The 13,404-nt window shown below is 62.8% G+C and overlaps 6 protein-coding genes across 6 annotated transcripts; 2 read left to right on the top strand and 4 right to left on the bottom strand.

The window, feature by feature from the left end:
- The first annotated feature begins 85 nt into the window (after window positions 1-85).
- On the top strand, window positions 86-1,459 carry CDEST_01254 (Putative BTB/POZ domain-containing protein). The gene is made up of 2 exons (XM_062917413.1): window positions 86-843; window positions 901-1,459. The coding sequence occupies exons 1-2, from the start codon at window positions 114-116 to the stop codon at window positions 1,203-1,205; spliced, it is 1,035 nt and encodes a 344-aa protein (XP_062773464.1). The 5' UTR covers window positions 86-113; the 3' UTR covers window positions 1,206-1,459.
- An 835-nt stretch (window positions 1,460-2,294) lies between these two features.
- CDEST_01253 (Putative major facilitator superfamily, MFS transporter superfamily) lies at window positions 2,295-4,916 on the top strand. Its single transcript, XM_062917412.1, has 2 exons — window positions 2,295-3,541; window positions 3,594-4,916. Exons 1-2 carry the CDS (start codon window positions 2,878-2,880, stop codon window positions 4,691-4,693), a joined length of 1,764 nt encoding a protein of 587 aa, XP_062773463.1. The 5' UTR covers window positions 2,295-2,877; the 3' UTR covers window positions 4,694-4,916.
- Window positions 4,699-6,337, bottom strand: CDEST_01252 (Putative Thioredoxin-like superfamily). The gene is made up of 4 exons (XM_062917411.1): window positions 6,231-6,337; window positions 5,928-6,185; window positions 5,491-5,872; window positions 4,699-5,417 (listed from the first exon to the last, which is right to left on the bottom strand). Exons 1-4 carry the CDS (start codon window positions 6,296-6,298, stop codon window positions 4,977-4,979), a joined length of 1,149 nt encoding a protein of 382 aa, XP_062773462.1. The 5' UTR covers window positions 6,299-6,337; the 3' UTR covers window positions 4,699-4,976.
- A 416-nt stretch (window positions 6,338-6,753) lies between these two features.
- CDEST_01251 (uncharacterized protein) lies at window positions 6,754-7,685 on the bottom strand (the record flags this gene model as incomplete). Its single annotated transcript, XM_062917410.1, has 2 exons — window positions 6,754-7,097; window positions 7,157-7,685. 2 exons carry the CDS (start codon window positions 7,683-7,685, stop codon window positions 6,754-6,756), a joined length of 873 nt encoding a protein of 290 aa, XP_062773461.1.
- A 311-nt stretch (window positions 7,686-7,996) lies between these two features.
- CDEST_01250 (Putative SAM-dependent methyltransferase RsmB/NOP2-type, RNA (C5-cytosine) methyltransferase) lies at window positions 7,997-10,305 on the bottom strand. Its single transcript, XM_062917409.1, has 2 exons — window positions 9,819-10,305; window positions 7,997-9,749 (listed from the first exon to the last, which is right to left on the bottom strand). The coding sequence occupies exons 1-2, from the start codon at window positions 10,017-10,019 to the stop codon at window positions 8,211-8,213; spliced, it is 1,740 nt and encodes a 579-aa protein (XP_062773460.1). The 5' UTR covers window positions 10,020-10,305; the 3' UTR covers window positions 7,997-8,210.
- A 122-nt stretch (window positions 10,306-10,427) lies between these two features.
- On the bottom strand, window positions 10,428-12,895 carry CDEST_01249 (uncharacterized protein). The gene is made up of 2 exons (XM_062917408.1): window positions 12,199-12,895; window positions 10,428-12,145 (listed from the first exon to the last, which is right to left on the bottom strand). Exons 1-2 carry the CDS (start codon window positions 12,549-12,551, stop codon window positions 10,951-10,953), a joined length of 1,548 nt encoding a protein of 515 aa, XP_062773459.1. The 5' UTR covers window positions 12,552-12,895; the 3' UTR covers window positions 10,428-10,950.
- Between the last annotated feature and the right edge of the window lie 509 nt (window positions 12,896-13,404).

The raw sequence follows: 13,404 nt of genomic DNA, 5'->3' as shown, positions 1-13,404 counted from the left end.
TCGACAGCGACAGCGACAGCGACAGCGACAGCGACAGCGATAGTGACAGCGACAGCGACAGCGATAGTGACAGTGAGAGCGACAGTGACACCAACCCCACCCACTGACATCAAATGGACGGCGCTCTGAGCAAACACATGCCCATGGACAAGCCGGCGGCGGCGGCGCCGGAAAGGTTCTTCGAGGTGCGCTCGCCGGCGAGTTTCGCGGCGCGGATGTGGTCGCGCAAGTACAGCGGGGTGCCGGTGGTGCCGGACGGCGACCTGATCCTCGTGGTCGGGCTCGGCGCGGAGACGACAGAGCTGCGCGCGGACTCGCTGATCCTCAAGCGGGCGTCGCGGGTGTTTGGGGCGATGCTGGGGCCGCGGTTCTCCGAGGGCCAGAAGCTGCTGGACCGCGGGGCGGAGCCCGTCAAGATCAGCCTGCCCGACGAGGACCCGGAGATCATGGAGCTCATCCTCAACATCCTGCACCACCAGAACTCGCGCGTGTGCCAGATCGCGGCGGCCGACTCGATCCTGGAGGTGGCCGTCATCGCCGACAAGTACGACCTCGTCGACGCGCTCAAGGTTTGGATCCCGGGCGATACCAAAGCAACAAGAAATCACAGGGCTGACCATTCAAAGTACGCGTCGCAGACCATGTTGCGGTACCACGAGCCGTCGATCGAGCACCTGACGGTCGGGGACCTGTGGCGGCTGGGCCTGGCGGCGGGGCTGCTCAACGAGCCCAAGGCGTTTGAGAAGATCACGCGCATGCTGGTGTGGAACCACACGGTGCCGTACATCCAGCTGGCCGACGCCGAGGACGCCATCGACATTGAGTTTGCGCTGCGCATGTGCTGTGAGTTGAGGCGTCCGGACGGGGAACGAAGCGTGACTGACTGACGACTCGGCGCAGACCTCCTCGAAAAGGAGCGGCAGGACCTCAAGACGTCGCTGCTGCTGCACCTGCTGCCCATCATCTCGACGGGCAACCAGCTGCGGCTCGTCGAGATCAAGGTCGACTCGGCGGAGCACTTTGACGCGTGGCCGGAGCTGATGAAGCTGTTCGGGGCGAGCCTCAAGGAGACGACGAGGTTCGCCGAGGGGCTGGTCTTGGCGGACCGAAGCCGCCGGGCGGCCGGCCCCGGTTCCGACTTTATGAGGCACTTCAGGACCCGCGGCGGCATACGCCTGGCCGACGCGCGGAGGGGACGGGGCTGACGGGCGGCCAGACGGACGGACGGACGGACGGACGGACAGACAGGCAGACAGACAGACAGACGGGGTCTGATTCTAGAACGTGGCGAACTTTTGCTTCCATGGATCGTCGTTTAACCTCAGCGGGCAGCAGCGGGACCAATTGCATGGGGTTGGCAGGGAAATCCAAGTTAATTTTTTTCCCTTCCCCTTCTTTCTCTGTACCCACGGTGACAGCCGAGGTCCATCAGGGCGGCAGCCCGCTCGGTCAAACGCCGTAAAGGCGGCAAACCGCCAAGGCTTTGGTCCCGAGGCTCATTTGATAAGCAGGGGTGGATCCACGACGGACCATGGGTCGAGTGGTAATCTCGCATGTCCTTGCAGGAGGGTCCAGGCCAACCATGCCACATGCGGCTTATGGAATCAAGCAATTTCTGATTTTCTCAACAGCAAGCCAAGCCAGCCACGCAGGGGAGGCTCTCCGAGTGATCGCCAGGCTCGGTCCCGGGCCGGCTCCGAGGGCGACGCGACGTCTGACCTCTCAAGATGAAAAGAGACGGCAGTCAGTGGTCGAAGCCTCTTATCATCCCGCATGAGACCCCTTCCCCCCCCTTCGTCCATAAAAGGGAGGTCCGTAAGTCCCGACAGACGAGAAGTCAGCCCATCCACTCTCCGTCCCCTGGCTGACATGAATGTGTCAAAAAGTCGGCTGCTTCGCAAGATCCGAGTGCGCGTGCGTGCGCGTCGGTCAGGGGGACGAACGCAGCAACGGCCCAACGGTCATCCCAAGTATTGCGCCGGCTTTGTAATGAGCGGAAAGGGGATGACGGGGATTGCGCATGGATGACGCCCAAATCCGTAGGACTTTAGGGGGGGGTTTGCACCTCGGCACGGAGTTCAGATCCGCCGACACGGTTGCTAGCGGACCCACGCAACGAGTCCACCACTAGGGCCGGCGATTGGGGAAGAAAAAAAAACTCCTTGCCTCGGGTGCAACAGTCGGCCTGGCCGCCCCTGGGCTCGCTGCCAAACACGTCATTCCGCAGTGTCCCCCCCCAGGGCGCGGAATGGGCAGAAAAATAGGCTGAGACGGGACCCACTTGTGCGCCCTGTGCGCGCATCGACAATGAGACGTCTGCCATCGCAGCTTCGTCAAAGCCAAAGCGCCTCAGTCTTCAATCCCGCCCAATCCCGTGTCTCCCGTCAGCACTCGGACGGACTGCATGTCATGCATGCTTCGTACAGATGAACCGGCGATCCAAGCCGCCGGCCGGAGATAACCCATCGCTGGCCCGTTGTCCCCGGTCCAGCAGCCCTTTAGTCATAGTCATGGTGGTTATACATCGTACACGCGGAAGCCAACCGCCTGGTGGAGTGGATCATCACGTCTCCCTCCCCTGTCGATGGGTCGGCGATGGGGGGTCTGATACGGGCACCGGCGAAGGGGATGGAAAACGCATTAGAAATAATAGCCCACTGCGGCGGCCATGCCCAGTATATAGGAAAGGCCGCCGTCCCAGTTCTCCGGGACCAGATCTCGTTCCAGATCCATACCATCATCGCCCATCCGAGCTGAACGCTGCAATCCGACGATCCATCAAGCACGTCCCGAGAACAAGAATAAGCTTATCCGTCCGTGGACCAACACCACCACCGCCACCACCACCACCACCACCACCTCGGCCAGACCCTCACGATGGCGTCAGCGCCGCCACACTCCTCGTCGTCGTCGATCACGGCGACCGAGGCCGACGTCGAGGCGCAGAAGCCCGTCAACAAGGCCAGCTACTTCCACCTCCTCTTCGACCAGGCCGGCGTCACAGAGGCCGTACTCGAGCGCAAGTACCCCGGCGAGGGCACGCACGAGGCGCCCTACGTCGTCGACTTTCTCCCCGAGGATGCCCACAACCCGCAGACCTTCCCCGTGTGGAAGAAGTGGACCTACACCATCGAGCAGGCCATCGCCACCCTCGCCGTCGCCTTTGTGAGCACGGCCTACTCGGGCGGCATCGCCGAGGTCATCCGCGACTTTGGCGTGTCGACCGAGATCGGCATCCTGGGCGTGTCGCTGTTCGTCGTGGGCTTCGCCGTCGGCCCCCTGATGTGGGCGCCGCTGTCCGAGCTGTACGGCCGCCAGTACCTCTTCATCATGACCTACATCGCCCTCACGGCCTTCAACGCCGGCGCCGCCGGCGCCCAGAACATCGAGACGCTCATCATCCTCCGCTTCTTCGCCGGCACTTTCGGCGCCTCGCCCATGACCAACGCGGGCGGTGTCATTGCCGACATGTTCAACGCCAACGAGCGCGGCCTCGCCACGGCCATCTTCGCCGCCGCCCCCTTCCTGGGTCCTTCCATCGGTATGTCTTTTGCCGTGTCCTTTACCCCGTGTCTCACTAACACCCACCACAGGTCCCATTGTCGGCGGCTTCCTTGGCGTCGCCGAGGGCTGGCGCTGGATCGAGGGCCTGATGGCCATCTTCACCGGCGTCGTCCTCATCGTCGTCGGCCTGACGGTCCCCGAGACGTACGCCCCCGTCCTCCTCCGCCGCCGCGCCGAGAAGCTCTCCGCCCTCACCGGCAAGTCGTACCTGTCCAAGTACGAGGCCCACCAGCCGCGCAAGACCGTCGCCCAGCAGTTCAAGGTCGCCCTCTCGCGCCCCTGGATCCTCCTCTTCAAGGAGCCCATCGTGCTACTGACGTCCATCTACATGGCCATCGTCTACGGCACCCTCTACATGCTCTTCGCCGCCTTCCCCATCGTCTTCCAGCGCCACCGCGGCTGGTCCCCCGGCGTTGGCGGCCTCGCGTTCCTGGGCGTCGCCGTCGGCATGATCTTTGCCGTCATCTACACCGGCTTCGACAGCCGCCGCTACCTCCGGGTGTCGGCCGCCCACGGCGGCTTCGCGCCCCCCGAGGCCCGCCTGCCGCCCTCCATGGTCGGCGCCTGCCTCCTGCCCATCGGGCTGTTCTGGTTCGCCTGGACCAACGGGCCCGAGGTCCACTGGATCGTCTCCATCATCGCCTCGGGCTTCTTCGCTGCCGGCCTGGTCCTCGTCTTCCTCAGCCTGCTCAACTACCTGATCGACTCGTACGTCATCTACGCCGCCAGCGTCCTCGCCGCCAACTCCGTCATGCGCTCCCTCTTCGGCGCCGCCTTCCCGCTCTTCACCACCCAGATGTACGAGAACCTCGGCATCCACTGGGCCTCGTCCATCCCGGCCTTCCTCGCCCTCGCCTGCCTGCCCTTCCCCTTCCTCTTCTACAAGTACGGCCCCGCCATCCGCAAGCGCTGCAAGTTCGCCGCCGAGGCCTCCGCCGTCCTCGAGCGCATGCGCCAGACCCACGAGCAGACCACCGAGGACGACGCCTTGGCCGAGCAGGAGAAGAAGGAGCACGAGCGCACAATGTCTGCCGCGCCCAGCGACGGCGGCGTGCTGTCGGACGACGAGCGCACCGTCCAGGGCGTGGTTTCGGACGACGAGGCCGCCCGCAAGGTGCAGCAGGTCTAGGCGTGTGTGCGGGGGCACCTACTGTCAGTAATTATGTATCGGAAAAGTTGGGACGGCATAGACGATGATACCCGGGTAGGCACGTGTCACGACACGATGTCTTGGCATTTCAATGGAGTTTTGGTTTTTGGGGGGAAAACATTATAGAACCTTGTATGAGTATCGGGGTTAGGAACAGACGAGGAATCTTTTGGCCACAGTAGCCGCAACTCATAGACAGCTCTTCTGTATAATCATAGAGTAATCAAACAACGACCAAGAGACGCACGCCCCCCCAGTGACCTCAAAGCTCGTCCCGCTCGCGTCCTCCAATCCGGATCTTCACTCCGAGGATGTTCTTAACCTTGAGATTGTGCGACCTCACGATCCGTACGTTCCCGCTTCCGGCATCGGGGGCCGGCTCCTGGCCGGGCGGCGCCCACGGCTTGACCCGGCCCTGCCACACATCCAACCCCCACGCCTGCAGCTCGCGCGGCGTGAACGCTCTGCCCTCGGGGTAGCGGTACACCCGCCCGTTCGAGAGCTGGTGCACCGCGCCGGCGGGGCGATCGTCTTCGGGCGGATCGAGACCCAGCCTCGCCGGGAGGTCGGGGAAGTAGCCGGGGTCGACGGTCACGGCCGTCAGGGACGCGTAGTGGCTCTTGGCGAACGCGTGGAGGTCGGCGCGGACGGAGGCGCGGACGCCGGGCGACGGCGAGAGGATGTAGACCATCGGCCAGCCGCGCTGGGGTGGGTGGGTTTTTGGGTCAGCTCGCTTCAGTCGCGCGTTTGGGGAGGGGAGGGGAAGCAAGGCTCACGTCGAGGAAGCGCTGGTGGTTCGCGGGCGTGAGCTCCGCGATGACGGGCCGCGAGGCCTCGACGAGCCACGCCTCCAGCCCGTCGTCGCCAGAGGTCCACGTGTGGATGCTCTGGTCATCTCGTTTGTGGCAGACCACTTTTGCGTCGTTGGCGACTGCGGCGACGCCCGGGCTGTCGACGTCGACAACGACGACGCCAAAGGTGAACTCGGTGCGGTACTTGTCCGCCACGGCCTCGAACGCCTGCCGCAGTGCGGTCCCCGGCGGAAAGTGCCCGATGCAGACAAAGTCGTCTAAGCCTTGGAAAGACACAGAGTCCTCGGCGGGGACGTTGACGGGGCCATGCGGGGAGCGTTCGACCCGTTCGATAAAGCGCAGGATTCTGGGATGCGTCAGTGAGACCACCTTTCGGAGGGGGGGGGGGGGGAGCGCCGCACTCATCGCTCGTACGCGGGCCGAGGTAATCCAGCGGCGGGTGGCCACCGCGGAGGAGTCTGATGGCGGGATACGCGCCCAGGCCCGAGCAGGACTCATCGGCGAGGTCGTCATCCCATCTCATGGCAACCCCTGTCTGGGACCGCACCGCCTTCCACTCCGCTTCAAGCCGCTTCGGGTTGTCGTTTGAAGGCTGACGTAGCAACAAGTCAGCGCCGATCCTGATGATGCATTCACACCGTACGCACTGGGACACCTGTCTGGGTCAGTTCGGGGCCGCCGTCCAGGTCGTGCGAGGTGCTTACAGGCGATCAGCGCCGTCTCCGCCGTCCCGGGGTCGGCGGTCACCGCGCCGGCGAGAAGCGACACCCATAGGGCCAAACCCAGAAGCCCGGTAAGATCCATCGCAGAGGGTTTGTTCTGTGTAGATGGAGGAAATTAGAGTTGGGAAAGGGTGGGACGTCGCCAAATATCCCCCTGTCTGGTTGACGACAGGGGTCACATCCCATGAAACGTCAACATGGGCAGTACCAGTCTGATTTGCTAGCGAGTTGGGCCTGTCACAACCCAGAACCATCCCCGGTTTCCACTCCAAGCGTACTTCCTACAATCGTACAATGATCATCCACAATCCAACAGTTTCCTCGTCCGTTTGCCTGAAAATGCCTCTTTGTTGCCTGACAAGCTGACACAAAAGAGGGGCTGCAGCACAAAGCATTGTGGCAGCAATCCAACAATAATGCAAGTTGTGAATGCAAGAAATTGTAAGGTCCCTCCAACAACCAAGCAACCGTTATGCCTGGAGGACATCATATGGGCCCATCCAGATCAATCCAATGGAAGATCCAAGAAATGATAAAACTGTGCCAAGTGAAGTCCGGATTTCTTGTGCACATCCATCAGCGCCCCTGAAACCTCCTCGCGCAGTCTGTACGGCCACGTCTGGGAGGCCTGCTCGGCGACCACCATTCGGTAGCTTTCTCCTTCCCTGTCGATCATCTCAACATCGCACCTCTCCCTGAGGTACACGAACCGGGACATCAAGGTTGGAAGTGTCTCCAGATGCGAGGGGTGGATGCCGGGTATGCTCTCCATGTGGCAGTCGTGGTTGGTCTCGAAGTAGATCTCCGACATGTCAACCCACAGGAGATTTCGCAACTGTTCCAGGTTCGCTGGGGGGGCTTGCCGTCAGTAAAGAGTCAGTATCTGGGATAGGGCTGAGGGACCGTACCGGCCAGGAACAACTCCCAAAAGTTGCAGTTCGTGACCAGCTCGCGATACCGAGCGTGGTGCAGCCACGTCAGCTTTCTTGTGGCAGCAAAGAAGACGGTGTTGTTCTTGCACAGAACCGCGGCAACGGCCACGTTCCACAGTTGCTGGCTGGTCATTTTCTCGTCGACGTACAAGATGGCGCCCCAGACCTTGCTGATGCCCTCCAACAGGTCGAGCCTGTCTGCGGTGTAGCACACGGAAAGCATGGCATCCGCGGTCGCCGGCGCAAGGTCGGGGCTGCGGCGTCCATGGTGGATGATGTACATGACCTCCTGCACATCCCGAGCGGGGTGAAGGAGTATCCAATGCTGCGTGTTGGGCCGTTGGGTGAGCATCCGACGCAGGCGGAGTGACGCGTCTCCGACGATCATGCAGTTGACTATGAAAAAGACGGGAGGCACTTCCGGCTTGTTCCGTGGACCGACGGCCTTGATGATCGCATAGCCGAACGGGATGCTGCTGTAGTCGGACGGGTTGACCGAGTCCATCACGGTGGTGGAGGCCGCCGGTGCGGTCGGTCGCTCAAGGTTGCCCAAAGGTAAGGTTACACGGAGGAAGGCGCGGGAGGGCGAGATACTAACGATTGATGACTGGGGTGATGCCTTGAGAGCAAGCGGTCGACTTGCGGCTGCTGTTGTGACGAGCAGACGTGTCTGGTGCAAGTGGGTGGAGGTTGGGTGAGGATGGGCGGATTTGGAAGGCGCGAGGCAAGAGGCAATTTAGGAAGGCACAGGCTAGGAAAGAGGCGACTTGGGGAGGCACGATGGAAGGGCGAGGCGGTTGGGAAGGAGGTGCTGCAGGGGCAGGTGCTGTATACGCAGCAACATTCGAATTTTTGTGAAGGAGCAGGAACCTGGAACGGCGATGCTTCGAAGATGCAAGATGGTGCCCATTATTGACAATGCGAAGGCCGACGGCACTCGGCCATCTCAGTCCGTCAATGTTTGAGTGGTCGAAGCTGCTCCGAACGCCCAATGACTTTGTGACATGCCTCTGTATTAGCACCGAGCCGACTAGTCAAACCCAGCCCACTCATCCTCATCACCGTCCTCCGAATCATCCTCCGAATCATCCTCTGAATCATCCTCCGAACCATCCACTCCCCCCAGCTGTGCCTGACGTGCGGCATCCTCCAAGACGACAGGCTCACCTGTGCGCTTCAGCACCGGCATCCCCGCCGCGTCCCTCACGATCCGGCCCTCGTCGTCCCTGACGTACGGCCCGTCCTCGCCGGCCGCCGCACCCTCGCCCCCGTCCCTCGCGAACGCGGCGACGAAGAAGCCCATGACGCCGTGCCCGTCGCCCTTGTACGTCCGGATGCACGCCTCCGCCACCGCCGCGTCGCCGCCTGCCGCCTCGGGCAGTCCCCGGACGGGCCACTCGCGCATCCCGCGGACCTGCTTCTCCCTTGCCAGGACCCTCCACCCGCGCGCCTTGGCGACCGTTGACGCGAGCGCCCTGACGACGACGCCCTCGTTCTCCTCCGCGTGAATGGAGCAGGTCGAGTAGGTGATCTTGGTCGCCGAGGAGAACTTCATCGCGTGGAGCAGCAGCGTCAGCTGGAACCCGGCCAGCGCGTCGAGCCGCTTTTGCAACTCCTGCTCCGACTGCACCTCGACGGCGTTCCCGTCGTCGTCGACCATCACCGGCCTGTCCTCCTCGGCTCGTTTCCGCTTGAGCCTGTCCGCCTTCCCCTTGGCCCCCTTGGCCCCCTTGGCGGCGGCGGCGGGACCGGGGAGCTCGGGGAGGTGCAGCTCCGGCATCGAGTCGCGTCCGACGATGCCGCTGCCCGAGCAGCTGGGATCCAGGAGCAGGGCTCCGACGTGCTTGTACGCGTCCGCCGTGGGGTCGACGTCCAGGAAGTCCTGGCCCGGCCCGATCTTGGTCATGCCCCTGCTGCCGGCGATCTTGACCATCTTCTCGAGAGTCTGCGCCCTTCGGGGGTCCCGCTCGAACGCGAAGATGGTCGGCTGCCGCGTGGCCTGGTCCGGCTGGTGCGACTGGACGATGGCGGCCAGGTGCGTCGTCTTGTTTCCGGGGGCGGCGCACGAGTCGACGACGTCGCCGTCTTCGGACCGCGGGTCGAGCAGATACGCGGGGAAGCACGAGGCCTTGTCTTGCAGGATGATCTCGCCCTTGAGGTACGCCGGCGTCTTGGTCACGTCCGTGCCGGGCGGCGCCGCCAGCAGGTTGGGCACGTGCGTGTCGATGAAGATGGCCTTGCCCGTCGACTGCGTCACCGCCTCGATGGACAGCGCCCTCTCCCATCCCTTGAAGGTCGTCTCGAGCTGGTCCTCCACGTTGCTCCGGAGCGTGTTCACCCGGATCCACCGGGGATGTCTCCCCTCCGGGTCGGCGTTCGCGTTTACGTCCGCCCTCAGCGCCTCCACGGACGGCATCTTCCTCCGCAGCCTCGCGCGCGTCAGCTCCGAGGCCAGCCTGGCCTTGTGGCGCTCAACCGACGTCCTCAGGCCGTGCGTCTGCGGCAGCGCAATGCCCTTCTTGGCCAGGAGGAAGTCGTGCACCAGCAGCAGCGCCAGCACGGGGGTGAGCTACGGGGCGGGGTTAGCAGACGTTTTCGGACTGACGGCGACGGGAGGGGGGGGGGGGGGACGACTCGCCTTGCGCTCGTGGCGCAGGATCTCGGCCGCCTCGACGACCTCTTTCAACACGCCGCTCCACTTGCATGTCTCGAGCGCGAGGGCGTACACCTGCGCGGGCGGCGACTTGAGGCCCTTCTTGCCAAACACGCGGCTCTTGAGGCTGCCGCCGTGGTCGGGGCTCGCCGAGAGGATCTCGGCCGTCTCGTGATACAGCGACATGGTGGTGCTGAGCGCCAAGTCAATCGGTCAAGGTAGTGCAGGCGGTTCACCGGCGTTGGGTTAGTGGTGCATCCCGTTCTCGGTGTGCGGTGTGGTGGGGAACGGAGGTGAAGATTTCTGCGGTGGGCACGGCGGGCACGGAGAATTTGTGGAGACCGTCGGGAGTGTGCACAGGCTTGCCACCACTGCAGTCAGTCGTCTTGATCTTGTCCCTTTCTCTTGCTTGGCCCGGACGACTGCTGAGACCGAGACGGACTGATGGTTGAGCGGCGTGCATGTCCAGGGGCCTGCCTTGAGATAGGAACAGGAAATGAGGTCGAATTCTTGCGCCTACAAAATAACCTTATTTCGACGTCGTGGCCCACGTTAGCTGTCACGCTTCCTAAGGCTGCAGATTTCACGTGCTCCATCCACTTGCATGGGGACAAAAATTGTCTGGTGCGTTTCTATTGAATCTACCAGTCCGTTCTCTTCCGTTCCAAAAGTAAAGACGTTCCCAAATGAGGGGGCCCTCCCGAGGAGGCCCGTTCCAAGAATCGAATGTATGTGTTCCAAGGTACGAACAAGAAGCGAATCCAGTTGTCCTCGAGCTTGATCCAAAAAAAAAATTTGGTCTCAAGCCTTCTCCCCCCAATGTGGGGTTAATGTATGTATCTGTTCATCATCGTCGTCAAAAGCACAAAAAAATCAAGTCGAAGCCCGACGATCGCGGTGCCAGTCTCACGCGAGGAGGGTTCTTTTCCCAAAGCCCCGAATTCCATATCCAGTGTTTTGAGTGCGTCTTCCAACCGACCCTTGGTATACGTTCTGAAACTCCCTTCCCAGCCGCAGCCCTAAAATGTCTAACGAAGAGGAACTTTGGTACAGGCGCAAAAAAGAAAGAAAAGTATTCGACAGTGCAACTGGAAAACTCTCCCGGTACGCGCAAGGCTTAGTCGCGGTGGCTGCGGTGGCGCTTCATGTGGTCGTGGACGTGGCGGCGGGCCTTGCTGTAGTCGTCGGCCTTGGCGGCGGCGGACTCTTCGGCGGCCACGGTGACGGTGACGGTCTCCCAGACGGTCTTGGTCTTACGGAGACAGGACGTCGCCTTGGAGGGTTGGGAGCCGCCCAGGCTGGGGGTGGGCACGGCGGCGGGGGCGGTCGTCTCCTCCTCGGCCGGCTGAGTGTTCTCCTTCTCGGGCGCCTGCTGGATGGGCAGCTGGGACGAAGCGGCGGCGGCGGCGGAGGTCTTGGGGGCTTCGTCAAGCTGGCGAATGGGGCTGTAAGCAGGCTCGGTGGTAGGGGAGGGCTTGGCGGAGGAGGCCGAGGATGCGCCGCCGGAGGGCTTGACAACAACGCCGCTGTCGCTGCCGCCGCCGCCGCCAAGGATGGGGCCTAAGGAGAAGCCGCCGAGGGGGTTGTCGCCGGGAAGCTTGTCGAGGATGCCGTCGGTGACCTCTTGGAGGGGCGAGTCGATCTTGCAGTCCTTGTTGGTGTTGAGGCCCTTCAGCAGGCCGGGGCACTTGTCCATGCCGGAGGAGCCGGCGTTGCAGTTGTCGATGATCTGCTGGAGGACGTCCTGGTCCCAGGCGGCGATGAAGTCAGCGTGCAGGCTGTAGCCCGAGGTGTCGCCGTTGGAGAGGACAAAGGGCTGGGCGCCCTGGCCGGGGGTCCAGCGGTCGGCGAACTTGGGGGTGTCGAAGTAGACCTCGAAGAACATGTGGGGGACGTGGATCCATCCCTCGGGGCAGTTCTTGCGGCCGCCGCTGGAGGCGCCCTTTCTCGAGGGCCAGGCCATGCTCTTGTAGTCGTCGAGGGCGGCCTTGGGGTTGTAGCACGAGGGCATGTGGATGTCGGCGCGCAGCGGGGAGCCGAAGCCGTCGCAGTTCTGGTCGGGGAAGCCGACGCCGGAGCCCTGGTTGTTGGGGTCGACGATGCCGGCGGTCATGCCGTCCGAGTTGGCGGGGTACGAGGGCGGGTTGTAGCTCGACCTGGGGCAGGTCCACTGGACGGGCTGGATGGGGCCGTCCTCGGGGTCGAGGTTCTGCTTTCCTCCGGTGGAGGGCGGCGTGCGGGCGGAGGCGTTGCCGCTGAAGATCTGCAGACCGGGGGGGAAAGCCTTGATCTCGTCGTCGGTGCCGTCGAAGCTGTTGCCACAGGTCAGCGGGGGGGAAGGGGGATCGGCGGCGGCGACACTCACAAGTAGTAGACGTTGACGTAAAAGACTTCGACCGACTCGAACTGCTTGGTCTTGGGGTCCTGGAAGTACAGGGACGGGAACCAGTAGGCGCTGTTGTCGCCGTTGATCATGGCGTTGGTGCACTTGGACTGCGTCAGGGACTCGCCCGTGGCCGACATGCCAAAGTTGCTGCCTCCCATGACGCCGTGGACGTGGGTCGCGGGCTTTCCGGGGTTGATGATGGGATCAACACGGGCCTTGACGAGCTCCTTGTTGTTGAAACGGAGGACGGCAAACGTCCTGTCGTCGGACTTGGAGCCGGCCGAGGCGGCGCCCACGAGCGCGGCCAGCGTGGCGGCGGCGGTGAACTTCATGGTTGCGGTTGACGGGTGCGGGATGAGATGAGATGAGAGAGAGTGTGTGTGAGAGCCGGCGGGAGCGGGTGCTGGGATGGGTAGGGACTGTTATGTTTACTGTGAATGCTGATACCGGAGCACCTTTTGAACGGCAGATGAGCGTGTGGTTGAGTGAGTGAGTGAGTGAATGAATGGATCGGGCAGGGTCCAAGACGCTGTCTGCAAAGATGGAAGGAGAGGACGTGCTCAGCAAGCTCAGCTTTTCACGAGATGGAAAAAAAGAAGGATGAAAGGAGAGAAGAATTGCCCAGCAAGATTCGACAGGGAAGGAGTGGTGGTGGTGGGAATGGGGCAGAGGTCGAGTGTCGATCTCGGTGGAGGGAGGATGTGGGCAAGAGTAATATAATCGCCAGACATCTTGGACGAGAGTTGGCGGGCACTGGGCGCCTGGGGTGGTAGGAACACGCTAGGAGGGTGGCCAGGAACGCTCAGCCGTGACGCCATGGGGGCACTCTTCGTGGTAGTGCGGCCTTGGAAAACTGGCGATGCCAGTCCACTCGAGCGCAGGGCGGAGAGGGTGATGGTTGGTGAGGGTGGTGAGGGGGTGTGAGCGTACGGCGGGGAGCGGGGGCTGCTGCATCTTGGCGGGAAGGCCAGCGACGGTGGGGTTCGGACGAGCAGCAGAGGCTTGGGGAGATGGGACGAATGGGCAGGGACAGGCAGCAGGCCCTTGGATGGCAGTGATCAATCAGGTTCCCGGGCTCCATGAACTATTTTCGAGCACTGAGGGATCCAGACAGCCTGACCCTGTCGCTCAGAACAGGGAATCAAAAGTCTAGACGAATGGCTTGCGGCATATTGCTGCGCTGCA

Source organism: Colletotrichum destructivum, chromosome 1 (genome assembly GCF_034447905.1).
Source record: "Colletotrichum destructivum chromosome 1, complete sequence".
In the NCBI taxonomy this organism is placed as follows: Eukaryota; Fungi; Ascomycota; class Sordariomycetes; order Glomerellales; family Glomerellaceae; genus Colletotrichum; species Colletotrichum destructivum.
Note: the sequence above shows the minus strand (reverse complement) of the source record. Positions and strands in the feature narration are given on the sequence as shown.